This window comes from Schistocerca serialis, chromosome 1 (assembly GCF_023864345.2).
Source record: "Schistocerca serialis cubense isolate TAMUIC-IGC-003099 chromosome 1, iqSchSeri2.2, whole genome shotgun sequence".
Lineage (NCBI taxonomy): Eukaryota > Metazoa > Arthropoda > Insecta > Orthoptera > Acrididae > Schistocerca > Schistocerca serialis.
In genome coordinates, this window is record NC_064638.1 from 884,166,345 (window position 1) to 884,183,672 (window position 17,328).

Consider the following 17,328-nt stretch of genomic DNA (forward strand, 5'->3'; position numbering starts at 1 on the left):
CGTGTCGGTATTTGGAAAAGTCACACTACTTCCATGATAATTAACACGGGAAGTTAGAACGAATTGTATAGTGTCAAGTATGTTACTTATATTTATAGTACCCTGGCCATGATACCGACGAAGGAAATGTTTTATGGACCTTGACTTCACCGCTGGTTATTGATAACGTACTGTTAAGCACAGTGATGCTTGCAGTCCGTTGCACGAGGAATTCAAGCACGGATTCGCTGCGAACAGATCCAGAGGAACAGAGTTAACAGCTTCAGTCCGACGACCTTCAACATTGCGTGGACCATGTGGGGAATCGTCGCTGTAGTATGGCTGTCGTCAGTCGCTCCCGCAAACGTACACACACATACTAGTGTCTTTTAATTACGTTTTCTAAAAACTTTTTAGTGCGGAGGTCAGTTTGTTCATTCAAAATCGTATCAGGACTAAGTTTTAGGACGTCACAAGTTTCAGTTTCTTCTAGTATCTTTATTACTTTCTCTTTCTTAGCAGTGCTCAGAATTTGTAAACTACATTATGTTGTAATTCCCATAAGTGTGCTCTTACCATCGTATCGCTGTTTCTGGTCATTCTTATTTTCTCCTTGAAATATGTGTTGAAGGATCTTCTGGTCCGATCTCTCTAGATCTTTAGGCACGTCCTACAATTGACATTGATTCTGCGCGTGGATCGTCCTTGTTCATGGTGCGTCCCATTACGTATCTGAAGTTGTTTTCTTATGTTTACTACAGTGAGCATTTGAAAATGGTGATAACGCCAAAATCAGGTCAGTAGTGTAACAATAAAGTCATCTGGTCAGTGCATTGATTTTCAATAACTTCTATATGACTGTGGCAACCAAGTTAAAGAAAATGAAAGCACAAGTATGCGAAGGAAGTTGGGAATATGTAAGAATTTTTAAACTGCAGAAAACTATCAGCGTGGTACTTTGTCAAACTTTACACAGATGGGATATTAAGTGGCGACGGATCGCTTCGTAGATGGAACGTGTATGCGCAAATCACAGCGATCGGTCGCTCATCGCTGGTCACATGGAAATCCCAGGCAGTCTGATGAATCGCAAGTGATTCGCGCACGCATTGTCTCTACCTGGCTCGTTAGCAGAAGTGTGTGGCAATATGATTGCGACTTGTTACTCTATTTAGTAAGCGTGGTTGTGCAATTGTTTCGTTTCACTTTGCACACGATGAGTAAGAAATTTATGTTAAAGTTTATAGTTACAAATGACCTGGAAATAATCTGAGAAGCGGAAGCAGGAGTTGACATTTATATTAACAGGTAATACAAAATTCACCCTCCGATTTTGCAGTGATTAGCTTTTTGAAGATTGTGGTATAAAAGCACAATTGATGGGAAGTGCATAGTGCTAGTCACGATACAGTGGGCTCCATTTTATGATTTTGAGCTGTTTATGAAATAATTTACGCAACGTTAAATTTTAATGTTTAAATGGAATGGTTTACATATGTGCTGGAGTGTTCAGAGGATAATTAATATGTTCACGGCAAATCTATTAGAGTATACAGTTATATTACAGTCCCTAGACATTTCGTATACTCTTACATACAACTTATAAAAAGAGTTAAGGTAATATGTAGCGCTGGTATTGACATCATCTTGAGACACACATTGAGTAAATTGTGTAAGTACTTGCAGTTAAACTGTGACTAATGACTCAAAAAAGAAATTGAAGACTAATAAACGTAAAACGAGTTATATTGACACAATGCAGAAATGTACGCAACCTATTTGGATTCATTGAAAAGTGTGATATTTTCTGTAAAGTAACCTTCAATTCCTAAGATAAGAATTTCAAAATAAGTTTAATAAATTTTAATTCTCGATTATTTTAAATTTATATTTCGCAAGTATTTGCGGGGATACGGAAATCAGCTGCAACTGCTGTTGAACATGGCAGTTCATTTTACACAGCAGATCTTCTCGACTCAGTGACGTACAAAATACTGCTTGAAATTGCTTGGCAAATCGCTGGAGTGTGGGGGTGCCGAGACGAGAGACCGACTGCGATCTGTCGCAGAGACGCCGGCCTGAGGAGGATTCTGCGTGCGGCATGCGCCTGGCGTGTAGACAGCCCGCCGAGTCTCCTGGCTCGCTGTCCTCCGCGGTAGGTGGCACGCGGACGGCCCCGCGCCGGGAAGATCTGGAAGGTCGGTCCAGTCGCTGGTTCTTGTCCGGCACTCGCAGGCCAGCGCCGCCGGCACTCCGCGCACGCCGAGGAATTTGCTCCTTTTCAGTGTCACGGTTCGCGAATTGGAGCAATCCACCTGATCAGACTGACAGGCTGAACGCTAGAGACTTCAACATAGCGCCAATCTGGCTTCGTTTCCGACTTGCTTCTGTAATATAATATTCATAGTGATACTTCCACAAAATATTTTCCTTTCGTATATGTAGCGAGGTTGTGGCACCATCTTCTTCTTCGTGTGTGTGTGGGGTGGGGGGGGGGTGCTCGAGGAGGGAGGGAGAGGGAGAGGGAGAGGGAGAGAGAGAGAGAGAGAGAGAGAGAGAGAGAGAGAGAGAGAGAGAGAGAGAGAGAGCGCTCCTTTTGCCCGTCCTCAGACTTTCCATGACGTTTAGAGCGAAGAGTTGGTCCCGCTAAGTGGCGCGTGAGGCGAATTTCGCGACGTGCTGCTCCTCAGGTTCACTCGGAAACGTTTATTAGCGGACCCAGATTAGCCTGCGAGGCGGAGTTAAACTCCTCGCTACTCAAAAGTCAATAATAAAAAACCGTGTAGACATCAAACTACTCTTGGAAGAGTCGTAGGTACGACCAATGGACTAGAATATGTGCACCACTCATGCACCGTCTGCCTCCATCTGGCTCCTTGCAGCTCTTACCTTTAACCTCCTCAACAAAAAAAAAGGGAATGCAGTTAAAAGGGAAACACTCTAGCTAGCTATTTGCTTCCACAACGCAATTTTGAGCCCTCTGCGTACCGCCAGATCGTTCGTAATACGGCAACATTCGCCTAGAAAACCAAAAATGACTCACTAGAAATCCATGTCCGCACACGGGCATACAGTTTCGGCTTTTCTCCGTTTTCATAACTTGGTTCGTCACGAAGGATTACCAGCTGCCGACTTAAGAAATGGACCACGAAAACACCGTCTCCAGAAAGCACACGTCTTCTATAATGCTTACCGTCCCTTCGATTTCACGAGCGCCAAATACTTCAGGAAATTACTTAACTTTTAGCCTTTTTAGCCAATGAGGCTCAGCAACAGATTACAATGCATTTCCATTGGCCACGACCTACTCCCGCTAATAGCTGTAAGATGCTTCCTGCCAGGAATTTCGGAAGTTTCTTCCCAAGATTATTGGAAGTCACTAGTCCTTAACCCTAACAGTACCTTCGCATTTTCCATAACGCGTACTATCAGGGTGGGGGGTCCTTCAGCACACCACAAGAAAGTAAAAACGGATTTCATGAATTGCTGTTAACTTTTATTAACAACATACTTTCTGAATAAATACTGATGTGTGAATAGTGCCCAGAACATGAAAATATCCTTTAGCATCATAATCTCAGCAATACCAACGCATTTTCCGTAATATGTAAAAACTTTAAAAAATACAAAAATACAAATTTCGTTAACTGTCGTTGGCTTTTTCCACAACATACATTTTAAAGATATATATACACGTATCAGAAAGGTCCTGAACGTAAGGATAGGAATGACTTTAGCTGCGAAAAGCCACGTTCAGTAATAAATCTTAAATTTTTGGAAATAAGTTTTACTGAAGAATTTAAAACTACTGAATCTAGTATAAAAATTATTAAAAATATTAAATTTTTTCAGAATTTTAAAGTATAGAGCAGATGTCTAGATTACAATATTTTCAAGAGGTAGGCGTGAAGTACACGCCTCCTCCGGTATTGTGAAAGTTAAGCCACAGGCCATTTGGAAGAATTATGGACAGACCAGTCCATCTCAGGGTTAGACGCTGCTTTTTTCCCCTGACATCAAAAAACACCTCTGGCGTCTGCAACAGCAAATGGGACGAGCACAGAGTCACGGCCATGATACACTGAAGACCCAAAGAAACTGGTACACATACCTAGTATCATGTAGGGCCCCCTGCGAGCACGCAGAAGTGCCGCAATTCGACGTGGCATGCTCTAAAAATGTCTGAAGTAGTGCTGAAGAGAAGTGATACCATGAATCCTGCAGGGCTGTCCAAAAATCCATGAGTACGAGGGGATGGAGATCTCTCTTGACCAGCACGTTGCAAGGTATCCCAGGTATGATCAATAATGAAACTTTCCTGGCAGATTAAAACTGTGTGCCGGACCGAGACTCGAACTCGGGACCTTTGCCTTTCGCGGGCAAGTGCTCTACCAACTGAGCTACCCAAGCACGACTCACGCCCCGTCCTCACAGCTTTACTTCCGCCAGTACCTCGTCTCCTACCTTGAGCCACTGTGTAGCGATTCTGGACGGGTGGGGTGTCGCATTGCTGTGCTGGAATTGCCCAAATCCTTCGGAAAGTACAGTTGACATGAATGGATGCAGGTGATCAGACAGGATGCTTACGTACGTGTCACCTGTCAGTCATATCTAGACGTATCAGGGGTACCATATCACTCCAACTGCAAACACCCCACACCATTACAGAGCTTTCACCAGCTTGAACAGTTTGCTGCTGACATGCAGGGTACATGGATTCATGAGGTTGTATCCATACCCGTACACGTCTCTTTGCCAGATACAATTTGAAACGAGACTCGTCCGACCAGGCAACATGTTTCCAATCATCAACAGTCCATTGTCGGTTTTGACGGGCCCAGGCGAGACGTAAATCTTTGCGTCGCGTGGTCATCAAGGATACGCGAGTGGGCCTTCGGCTCCGAAAGCCCATATCGATGATGTTTCGTTGAATGGTTTACGCGCTGACACTTGTTGATGGCCCAGCACTGAAATCTGCAGCAATTTGCGAAAAGGCTGCACTTCGATTCTCTTCAGTCGTTGTTGGTCCCGTTCTTGCAGGACCTTTCTCCGGCCTCGGTGATGTCGGAGGATTGATGTTTCACCGGATTCCCGATACACACGGTACACTCTTGAAAAGGTCGTACGGGAAAATCCCCAGTTCATCGCTACTTCGGAAATACTGTGCCCCACCGCTCGTGCGTCGACTGTAATACCATGTTCAGACCCAATTAAATCTTGATAACATGCCATTGTAGCAGCTGTAAGTTGATCTAACAACTGCGCCAGACACTTGTGTTATACAGGCGTTGCCGAGCGCAGCGCCGTATTCTGCCTGTTTACATCTCTCTTTATATGAATACGCATGGCTATACTAATTTCTTTGGCGCTTCAGTGTATGGTGATATGTTTAAGCTCTAGCTTAGGGTTGGACTGCGCAGAGGGCCCCTTGAGAGCTCGTTTCTGATTATGTAACAGCAATCTCCGTGATAGTTTTAGTAGCGGTTCGAGTCGACGTCCGGGGCACGGTTATGAACTGCCGCGCAGTCTCATCACCTCGTAGGTTCCGTTTTAGAGTGCATGACAAATTTTAAGTAAGAACAGTGGTTTATTTTTGCACGTCTTTTCTAATTTCTTTCAAATGAGAGGTTCCACTTCGTCACTTAGGAGACTGTGGTGTTGGAGACACTTTCTTTGAAAACAAGTTTGCATTACTTCTTAGCACAGGCTAAGTGACTGCGGTGTTTTCAGAACGGAGTCACCGTCAGCGCCACCAAGCCGGGCTCGAAGCCGGAGACGGCGTACACTCGCGGCCAGGCCACGCTATTCGGCTTCAAGAGGCGCCCGCTGCCCGCCGCCGCCAGCACACCCGCCGCTCCGCCGGACAACAGCGCGCCGCTCAGCAACGGCTCCTCCCAGGTGCGTGCGGCGCCCACAGCTTCCAGTGTCACAGCCTAACACAGTGGTGGTCAGTCTGGCCACTACCACCCACTAGCGGGCGTTTCAGCTTTTATATTGGGCGTTAGGTGTCAAGTGTTTTAAAAACATTTTCATTACGTTTTTCATAAAAGTTGTACATAAGCATGTGGTTAGTAATTATTACAGGGTGTCTGACATACAACAGGTACGCCTCACGTCCGACATTAAAGTAACAATGAACTAACTAAAAAAGTGCAACTACCGGGTAACATTAAAAACATATAGTTATTTATTTATAAGAGATGCTGGCAGTGGGACCTTAGCCATCCAACATCGCTAACTTCGTGTGATGACGTTCCCAGCAACACGTTGTAATTCTGCAGGCGTGGTGATAATTTCTCTGGTAATATTCCGTTCAAGATAGTCGACTGTGGAAAGATTGTCAGAGTACACCCTGCTTTTTAGTGTGCCTCATAAATAAAAATCACTCCATGTTAAGTCTGGGGACGTCAGCTGACAAGTCTGTTGTCAGGGAACACGTTTGTAATGTGAGCCATACTTCAGTAGGATGTGTGAGAGGCTGTTCCATCTCGTTGGAATACTGCGTACAGCTTCTCTGCATCTGTTAATTGTGCGTAGAAAGAGTCAAAGATCACTAGGTATCTGCACTTAATGAGGTGTAGCAATAATATTGGGCCAATAATGCGCATGCGAGACAACGCACACCAAACATCTACACTACGTGATCAAAAGTATCCGGACACCTGACTGAAAATGATTTAAAAGTTCGTGGCGCCCTCCATCGGTTATGCTGGAATTCAATATGGTATTGGCCCACCCTTAGCCTTGATGACAGCTTCCACTCTCGCAGGCATACGTTCAATCAGGTGCTGGAAGGTTTGTTCGGGAATGGCAGCCCATTCTTCACGGAGTGCTGCACTGAGGAGTGGTATCGATGACGATCGGTGAGGTCTGGCACGAAGTCGGCGTTCCAAAACATCCCAAAGGTGTTCTATAAGATTCAGGTCAGGACTCCGTGCAGGCCAGTCCATTACAGGGATGTTACTGTCGTGTAACCACTCCGTCACAGGCTGTGCATTATGAACAGGTCCTCCATAGTGTTGAAAGATGCGGTCGCCATCCCCGGATTGCTCTTCAACAGTGGGAAGCAAGAAGGCGCTTAAAACATCAATGTAGGCCTGTGCTGTGATAGTGCCACTCCAAACAATAAGGGGTGCTAGCCCCCTACATGAAAAACACGACCACGCCATAACACCACCGCCTCCGAATTTTACTGTTGGCACTACACACGCTGGCAGATGACGTTCACCGGGCATTCGCCATAAACACACCCTGCCATCGGATCGCCACATTGTGTACCGTGATTCGTCACTCTCCATCACTCCATACAACGTTTTTTCACTTCTCAATCGTCCAATGTTTACGCTTCATACACAAAGCGAGGCGTCGTTTGGCATTTACCGGCGTGATGTGCGGCTTATGAGGAGCCGCTCGACCATGAAATCCAAGTTTTCTGACCTCCCGCGTAATTTCCATAGCACTTGCAGTGGATCCTGATGCAGTTTGGAATTCCTGTGTGACGGTCTGGATAGATGGCTGCCTGTTACACATTACGATCCTCTTCAACTGTCAGCGGTGTCTGTCAGTCAACAGACGAGGTTGACCTGTACCCTTTTGTGCTGTACCTGTCCCTTCACGTTTCCACTTCACTATCACATCGGAAACAGTGGATCTAGGGATGTTTAGGAGTGTTGAAATCTCACGTATAGACGTATGACACAAGTGGCACCCAATCACCTGATCACGTTCGAAGTCCGTGAGTTCCGCGGAGCGCCCCATTCTGCTCCCTCACGATAGCTAATGACTACTGAGGTCGCTGATATGGAGTACCTGGCAGTAGGTAGCAGTACACTGCACCTAATATGAAAAACATACGTTTTTGGGGGTGTCCGGATACTTTTGATCACATAGTGTGTCTTCTTTGAGTGAAGATGTTCTCCATGGACAATACGTGGTTTACGTAACCTGACAAATGAAACCAGGTCTCATCTGACACGAAGTAAAGCAAGGGCTCCAAGCAACGTTAGCAATGGATGTTAACAGCCAGCTATAATAATGAACTTCCTGATCCTCAAACTTCAACTCTTGCACCTCACACATGCGATAGGCTTTTAATTTCATACCTTTTAGTGCATGGTGTTCTGAAGGGATTCTTCAGCCTCCATTTTTTGTACAGATCTCGAATAATGCCGATCGTGGGGAGTTTTCTAACAGGTTACTTCGCTCGAACCATATCTTTACATTACTTCACGGAGCCTGTCTTTATACAACACACCACAATGTCAATTCGCTGTTCAGATGCAAACTGCCACATTTCTGCTACAAACCCACAACGCGAGCTTCTCGCAACGATTGACGCACGAACGTGTAGCTGCAATCTACTTCCAGACGAAGTACAGTGTAGCCAATTTTCGAGAAAGCGTTGCCGTATAACAAGCAGTTGGACTAGAGATGATTAACCGGTAAGTGAAGCCTGTATTATGTTCGTTAGCTTGCGGTAACAGTGCTTTATAAATTTTGTAAAGTAAAGCAATTTCCCTGCATTACAAAATCACCCCGAACCGGTGGGCAGTTAGAAAACGTCACTACTAACACAGATACGAAAGTAGACAGTAAGTAAAAAAAGATTCAGTACCCCCTGGTTCTAACGCAGCAGCGGCGACACTACACACTGCTGCTGTAGCGCACCAAGCCTAGAGTAACGTCCACTGTTCAAGGCCGTAGCAAACGAATGCGATAAGTATCGTTTTATTGGTCTGTAACATTGTTTCTACAAAAGGGGCCGTATGCAGTGCAATAAATTGTAGCAAAAACAGAAGTCATCTATCATTCTATGGGTTTCCTAACGATCACAGCAGATGTATAAAAGCACATTACAGGATTCTTTAATAGCAATTTTTTTTTTTTTTTTTTTTTTTTTTTTTTTTTTTTTTTTGTAACCTACATTTACCGAGCACTAACAATTGTTTTTAAGAACAAGAATTGAATAGCAAACGACAGAAGACACGACGAATTGCAGAAAACATCGTATATTCACACAATAATGTGAAATTTCCTTTATTACACTTTGAAAGAAACCAGAAATAGGAAACTTGTATAGAATGCAAATTCTACATTATTTAACGTGCCAGATAAGCCACTGTAAAGATTGCTGAAGAAATGATTACTACACAGGTGTCATCATGTAACGACAAAAACAAAACTATTTCCCGACTCAAAAGAAACCAATTGCGCAATTTCAGTGAGCGTAGGCATTTGCTCTGCAGGGTAAGAGTGGCCGGTAGAAATTAAAATTTTACATGTTCACTCGACCAACGCGATCGTCTTCAGAGCGGTGGAAATACAATTTGTTATACTACCATACAACAAGATAAATTAACACAAGTAACTTAAGACATGCTAACTTACATTGCGTGGCAGAGGATGGCTCGTTATAAATCGGTCTCTATACAGCGCTGCCGTCATACATAAAATGAAATAAGTAGGTTGTGTACAGTTAATTTAAGCTCTCTAGTCAGGTGCATCGTAAAATAAAACAGCAAGACATACCGTTCCTAGTTGCTCGAGTCGAAGCCCTATCGATACGAGCTTTCGTTGAAACACACTCATGGAGCTATGTAGTACAAAAAAAAGTAATATCACTAAACTATGGCAAATATTCGCCGCTTTTTGGGACGCTCACACATGAAAATATAAAAAGCATACTCAGTTCTTAAAATAACTTTAAAGGGTCGCTACGTTAATATAAGTCAGTTTTAATTGATGTGGAATATCGTGTTTATATTCTCTTCCTTCCAGTTTGCTAAGTTACAGTGACACAATTTCAGAATATTTTTCAATGAATACATTGTGGGTTACGTCATTTCACTAACGAGCTTTGAATCCCTTTGCATTTATGTTACCATTATTCAGTCTCGTGATATATTTTTATGTACCAAGCATCAGTAAAATATCTATGTAGTTAATAAAGAAGTAAAGAATTTAAACTAAGCATCAGTCTTACACCATATACGACATCGCGGAATGGATTTCTTGCCACTAGGGTTGCTACTGTCTCTTCAGCAGTGGATGTCGCGTCTGTGTATGTCAAGGCTGTGATGTAATTGTTTCCATTAGCATCTCCCTTCCCCTTATTCTGAAACGCCTATCGCTGGATCATTTCCTATCCGATATTGTTAATAGTTGCACACATGAAACTGAGGATTTGTCAAGATACCCAGTTTAAACCAATTCGCCTGAATTTTCTTGGTCGCAGGCAAAGCGGCATGTTCATCACATCTTAAGATAATTACTTAAAAAATGGTTTAAATGGCTCTAAGCACTATGGAACTTAACATCTGAGGTCATCAGTCACCTAGACGTAGAACTACTTAAACCTAACTAACCTAAGAACATCACACACATCAATGCCGGAGGCAGGATTCGAACCTGCGACAGTAGCAGCAGCATGGTTCGGGACTGAAGCGCCTAGAACCGCTCGGCCACATCATGCGGCTAAGTAATTAACAAACAAATTAACATCGCCGACCAAACTGCCACAAATGCCACACTCTCTAATTACATTGCGTGGCTGGAGTAGTCACGGCGTATTTGATATTTTCTACTTCATACGACCATTGTCACGTGATAATGTAAAAATGTATAGTATGTAAAACCATTGATCAATAATAATAATAATAATAATAATAATAATAATAATAATAATAGCAATTTCATAACCACTTCTACAACCCTTTAGATCACATAACACCAACAGATACGAAGAAAGTAAATTGTAAAATGAAAACACTTCATGGCAAGCACCCGTATCATCTAACACAGCCACACATCGATCAAGACGCATCCAACACATGGCTAAGAAAAGGCAATATATACAGTGAGACAGAAGGATTCATGATTGCAATACAGGATCAAACAATAAACACCAGGTATTACAGCAAGCATATTATTAAAGATCCCAATACCACAACGGATAAATGCAGACTTTGTAAACAACAAATAGAAACAGTAGATCACATCACAAGCGGATGTACAATACTAGCAAATACAGAATACCGCAGAAGACATGACAATGTCGCAAAAATAATACATCAACAGCTTGCCTTACAACATAAACTTTTAAAACAACACGTTCCTACATACAAGTATACACCACAAAATGTACTGGAGAATGATGAATACAAATTATACTGGAACAGAACCATTATAACAGATAAAACAACGCCACATAACAAACCTGACATCATACTCACCAATAAAAAGAAGAAATTAACACAACTAATCGAAATATCCATACCCAATACAACAAATATACAAAAGAAAACAGGAGAAAAAATTGAAAAATACATCCAACTGGCTGAGGAAGTCAAGGACATGTGGCATCAGGATAAAGTTGACATTATCCCAATTATACTATCAACTACAGGAGTCATACCACACAATATCCACCAGTACATCAATGCAATACAGCTACATCCAAACATATATATACAACTACAGAAATCTGTAATTATTGATACATGTTCAATTACCTGAAAGTTCCTAAATGCAATGTAACATATACCGTACAGTTAAAAGGAAGTCACGCTTGATCAAGGTCCGCGTCACTTTCCATTTTTAACCAGACATAACGTCTGAAAAAGGAAAGAAATAATAATAATAATAATAATAATAATAATAATAGCTTGGATTTTTTAACATTTTTGCCAGATTATTTCTCAAAAATAGGTGTTCCAGAATAAATTTGTAATGCTGACCTGGAAATTACTGTCATTTTGTTCTGTCACGTCAGGATTTTTCACAAAAATCTTATGTTAAAGATCTGAACATAAGTATTAAATTCTAGTCTTTGTTTATATTTTTATAATTGATTCCTTTTTTTAAGCATGTACAATAAATATTAGTCACGTTACACACACAGAGATAGTCGCCCGTACCAGCTCGCCGATTCCAGAGTTCGGGCAGGTCTGCTGGCCCCGGATCGAATCCGCCCGTTGGGTTAAGGGTGTTCGGTCTCGAAGCCTTATTTTATGCCCATATTCAACATTTTTTCTGCAAATAAGTTTTTCGTGCCAGTCTATATGAACAAACAAAAGTAAATATATTAAATAAATTGCCGGAAAAAACTGGAACAAATAATTAATGTAGAGTAGTGAAATTTCGCGAATACATTAAGTGATAAACATTGCAGGATTCGGTCAATATATGACTCACCTTGCACAGCATAGCTTCATTAGTCACTGTCGGCGTTTAAACGCTCAACTGGCCTTAAGACTTACATATTCCGTCGTTTCCGTTTATGAATCTCTTTGAAAGTCATACCAGGTTGATTTCTCTACCATTCTGTTCGAAATCTGCTGCGCTCCTAATGCCTAATGAGCTCGTTGTTGACAGAACGTTGAACTATCCTTTTTAAAAGAAACTGGTTTAGGCATGCATATAAAATACACACACATGTAAACAGGCAGAATACGGTCGGTAACGCCAATATAAGACAACAAGTGTCTGGAGCAGCTGTTAGTTCACTGCGGCTATAGTGGCAGGTTATCAAGATGTGAGTGGGTTTGATTGTGGGATAATAATCGGCGCACGAGCGATGGGACACAGTATCTCCGAGGCAGCGATGAAATGGGGATTTTCCCGTAGGCTATGACCATTTCACGAGTGTTCTGTGAAATCAGGAATCCGATACAACATCAATTCTCGGACATCGCTGCGGCCGGAAAAAGACCATACAACAACGGGACCAACGACTGAAGAGAATCGTTCAACGTGACAGAAGTGCAACACTTCCACAAATTGCTACCGATTTCAATGCTGGGCCATCAAGTGCCAGCGTGCGAACCATTCAACGAAACATCATCGATATGCGCTTTCGGAGCCGAAGGCCCACTCGTGTACCCTTTATGAATACACGACACAAAGCTTTACGCTTCGTCTGGGCCTGTCATCACCAGCACTGAACTGTTGATGACTAGAAACCTGTTGGCTGGTCGGACGAGTCTCGTTTCTAATTGTATCGAGCGGATGGATGTGTACGGGTATGAAGACATCATGAATCCATGGGCCATGCATGTCAGCAAGGGAATGATCAAGCTGCTGGAGGTTCTGTAATGGTGAAGGGCGTGTGCAGTTGAGTGGTATGGGAGCCCTGATACTTCTGGATACATGTATGACAGGTGACACGTAAGCCGTAAGCATCGTGTCTGGTCACCTGCATCCATACATGTCCATTGTGCATTGACGGTCTTGGGCAATTCCAGCAGGACAATTAGACACCCCACACGCCCAGAATTGCTATAGAGTGGCTCCAGGAACACGCTTCTGAGCTTAAACATTTCCGCTGACCACCTACCTCCCCAGACAGGAACATTATTGAGCACATCTGGGATGTTTTGCAACGTGCTGTTCAGAAGAGATCTCTACCCTCTCCTGCGCTCACGGATTAATGAGAAGCCCTGCAGGATTCATGGTGTCACTTCCCTCCAGCACTAGTTCAGACATTAATCGAGTCGATGCTACTTCGTGATGCGGCACTTTTGCGTGCTCGCGAGGGCCCTGCACGATATTAAGTACTAGGTACTTAAATGAAAGGTCGTGTGGCTAGGGCCTCCCGTCGGGTAGACCGGTCGCCTGGTGCAAGTCTTTTTAGGTGTCGCCACTTCGGCGACTTGCGCGTCGATGGGGATGATGATGATGATCCGGAGAAATTCTCCGACTCAGCCGGGAATCGAACCCGGACCCCTTTGCATGGCATTCTCTCGCGCTGACCACTCAGCTATCGAGGAAGGCATTAGGCAGGTGTACCATCACAAGGCTGTACCTTGTACATGCATTAAGACAGAGACCATTTTTAAAATTTTAGTACCGCATAGGACTTAAGTCTTTATTTTCGAAAGAACCATCCGTTTTTAAGATTTCTCTTCTTGTGCATACATATATGTACAGCCGTAGGGCACTTTTTACAGTGACAGTGAAGGTCGAAAATGTCATTTACCTTTTACGAAAACCTAACGTACACTCTGTTGGACGCACGGCAAACATGGAGACGGCTTAAATTCGTCCCGTACATTTGCGAGGATGCCTGGAGCTCGTGCGTTAACAGCTGTTGGTATCAAGCATCGCGGTTAACCCAACGCTGTTAGGAGGAGAGGCCCATGGATGGAGTCTTTCAAGGACCGTCACAAAAAGAAAGATCTCGTACTGACGTCAGGTGACGTAGTAGGCCAGTGGCACAATGTGAATCCGTACGCACCTTATGGCCGACCCATAGTTCAGACAGCTCGTTAAGAAACCCTCTTACAGGAGGGTTCGACTGCGGTAGCGCCTTGTCCTGCTGAAAAATGAAACTTTCTGTATGTTCTTGCAATCCTGGAAAAAGCCAGATTAACGAGCGAGCTAACTGCACCAGGGAGACGTTTACCGCAACCACATGAAGCGGCAACTTATAGCTAGTGCGAGTATTTTTTTTTTTTTTTTTCTTCATGTGTAAGTTAAAATTCACCCAAGATTAGTGTGTTCGATTGTGTAGAAGATACTGTCTGGTGGAATCGTTTTGAAACTGTACGAATCTTTTTAAAACATGCTATGTTTTCATTTGGTGTTATTGCGATTGTGCGAGTTTCAAGGATTCCAGAACAAAAGTCGAGAGTGCGGTGGTTTGAGGTGGGGTGTAGCAGTTATAATTGCGCAAACTAGCGTATGTTGGTCAATTGCAGATGTTGGAGAGGAGAGTGTAGAGTAAGAGTTTGATCCTGATACTGTAAGGTGGAAGAGGAGGAGGCAAGTTATGGCAATCGGCAGTTGAGAATAACTTGAAAGTTTCTAGAAATACAGCTTTGGAGAGCGTAAGTATGTATTGTGACGAATACCAGAAAAGCTAGTGTGACCAATAAGATTTTCTGGCGCAAGTGTGTTATCGCCGATGTTCTTTGCCGCATATACTCTGCCAAAAAGTAAAAAATAAAAATAAAAATGGGTGTCTGATTATTTTCGGGTGCGTATGTCATATTACCAGACAACTGAAGCTGCAGCTACGTTACAACACAAAACTGTGATGATGATTTATGTTGATTTCAGTTTCTTAAAAAAACCTCCTTCCTCTGTGTCTCAAAGGGTTAATTATGTGCATGACCGATTTAAGGTTCGTTCTCTTCGTTTGCTTCTAGGGGATGGCCACACACCTGTCTCGTTACCCTTCAGTTCTTCTGCTATCTTCTAATAATTTTATTAAATTGCACACAGAATCATCGTTAGTGAAGTGTGTTCTAAAACACAAAATTGTCAAATATTTATTAACTGCTCCGGTGTTCAAAGTTAAAGTCTACTCGCGCAGAAATTTTAAAATCCCGTGAAATAAACACCCGTAAAATTTCAACCACATCAGTGGCCACCGACACGCCGCTTATTAACACATACTACGCCCGCAGCAGATGGTCTATCAAAGCAAACAGTCCTAATCCAACATGGCCGCCCGCCCGCCACTCCCCCCACACACAAAATACTGTTCATGATTTGTGCTTGCGCAATGATTACTTTGAGCTGTGAAAGAGATATGAGATTCATTGTCTGTTCAAAAAGTTTCCAAAGTAATGTCTTTGCTAGTTACACGTGATGCTTATGCAGTAAAATTTACATTGGACTTACTACTACCACAAATATTACACACACATGCATTTGCGCTAGAATATCAGAAGTTTTTCAATAGTGACTTGGGGTACTTGATTTTTTTCGTTGTTCTCATTTTATCAGTGAGATAATTAACATACATATTCAGTACTTGCTATTACCCATCTGTTTTTAAACATAATGAAAATTGGACTGTAGAGATAGCTACGATAGTTTGCTAACACTGCCTCTGTATTTATTATGTTGCTAATTAGTTGGCACCAAAATGCGTTTTTTCAATCCTCAGAATCAACATTGTGGGTACATTAGTTAATACTTCCGGGCTGAGGGGCCGTGGTCGATCTGTAAAACTACTATTTCCTGACGTTTCGTTGCCAACTGCTGGGAACATCTTTCGAGGTGAGTCACCGACTGGCTGTCAGGTTATTGAGGTCCCGTTTATAAGGAGTGCATAGAGGGCACCACCATACGTCACGTGTGGTCGACTGTAAGTATATTTCTGACTAACGTCATTATTCTCGGTTGAAGATAATAGATTGTCGCATCGTTGGTGCAAAGTCGACCGCTATGTAAACGGGACCACGCAGTTGGCAACGAAACTTCAGGAAGTAGTAGTTTTACACGGCCTCTCAGCCCGGAAGTTTTAACGAATGAAGACGCCGGCCGTGAAAGCCCACACGTTATGATTACAACATTGTGGCTCATAATTCGTTTTGCTTTAACAAAAATTCTGAAGCTGTTTCTTTGAGAGTGCTGTTCATGCGCTATGAGTGGACACTTTATTCCTTGAGAAGGCTTAAAGGCATTTATGAGCTAATAAACTTTAAATTTAATTGTTCCGTTCATATCTTTCAGCCGGCCAAAGTGGCCGTGCGGTTCTAGGCGCTGCAGTCTGGAACCGCGAGACTGCTACGGTCGCAGGTTCGAATCCTGCCTCGGGCATGGATGAGTGTGAAGTCCTTAGGTTCTAAGTTCTAGGGGACTAATGACCTGAGAAGTTAAGTCGCATAGTGCTCAGAGCCATTTGAACGTATTTTCTCGAATCGGTTTTCATTTATGTGACGTCATTCCCTGTCTATTAGTTTGAATTTTATTTTTTTAGTAGCAGTGAAATAATTTGCGGCGACTTTAATTCGTACTATGTAGGCACCCCGCACTACGTGAGGGCCAGTCTCGCGGGGGAAACCACTATTAACGTGACATCCGGCTACAAAATTAAGATAAAATAGAATTAATAAATAAATGCCAGCGTACGCCGCACAACAGGATAAACGAAGAGAAAGGTACATCTTAATTGAGAGGCGTAATTGGACACCTGGCACCATTTTTGAGTCGTGCCGCATCAAGTAACGCGAAGCTAGCCAGCGTTACAACGGCCCGAATTTGATTTCTGAGATGGATGCTTCCGTAGATAAGTAAGGCGGGAGTTAACTATTATGCAGGTATAGTGTGTGTGCTGAAATATAACAAGACACCGAAAACGACAGACTGTGAGACCCAACACTTAATAATTTTCGTGGAGGATTATTTCTGGTTACTTCGTTAAACAATTCCGCTCTGCAATGATGGCTTAAAAGACGTATACACAGGACATCCCTTGCAAGAGTTGTCAGGCGCATTCTCTCTGATGCTTCCGCAGATATTCGCAATGTGTAGCTGGAGTCAGTACAAGCGTCTTTCATGCGACGCCCAATGTTGACGGAAAGCATCGGTTTGTTTCCCATTACGAGCAAACTGATTTCT

The 17,328-nt window shown here is 43.0% G+C and overlaps 1 protein-coding gene across 6 annotated transcripts in view; it reads left to right on the plus strand.

The window, feature by feature from the left end:
* The window catches only part of LOC126410973 (uncharacterized), a 612,461-nt gene that overhangs the window by 278,150 nt on the left and 316,983 nt on the right, over positions 1-17,328 (plus strand). For all 6 annotated transcript variants that reach the window (XM_050081329.1, XM_050081331.1, XM_050081334.1 and 3 more), the window contains one exon: positions 5,710-5,877. In XM_050081329.1, the coding sequence (XP_049937286.1) occupies positions 5,710-5,877 (168 nt within the window). The remainder of the gene's footprint in view (positions 1-5,709; positions 5,878-17,328) is intronic.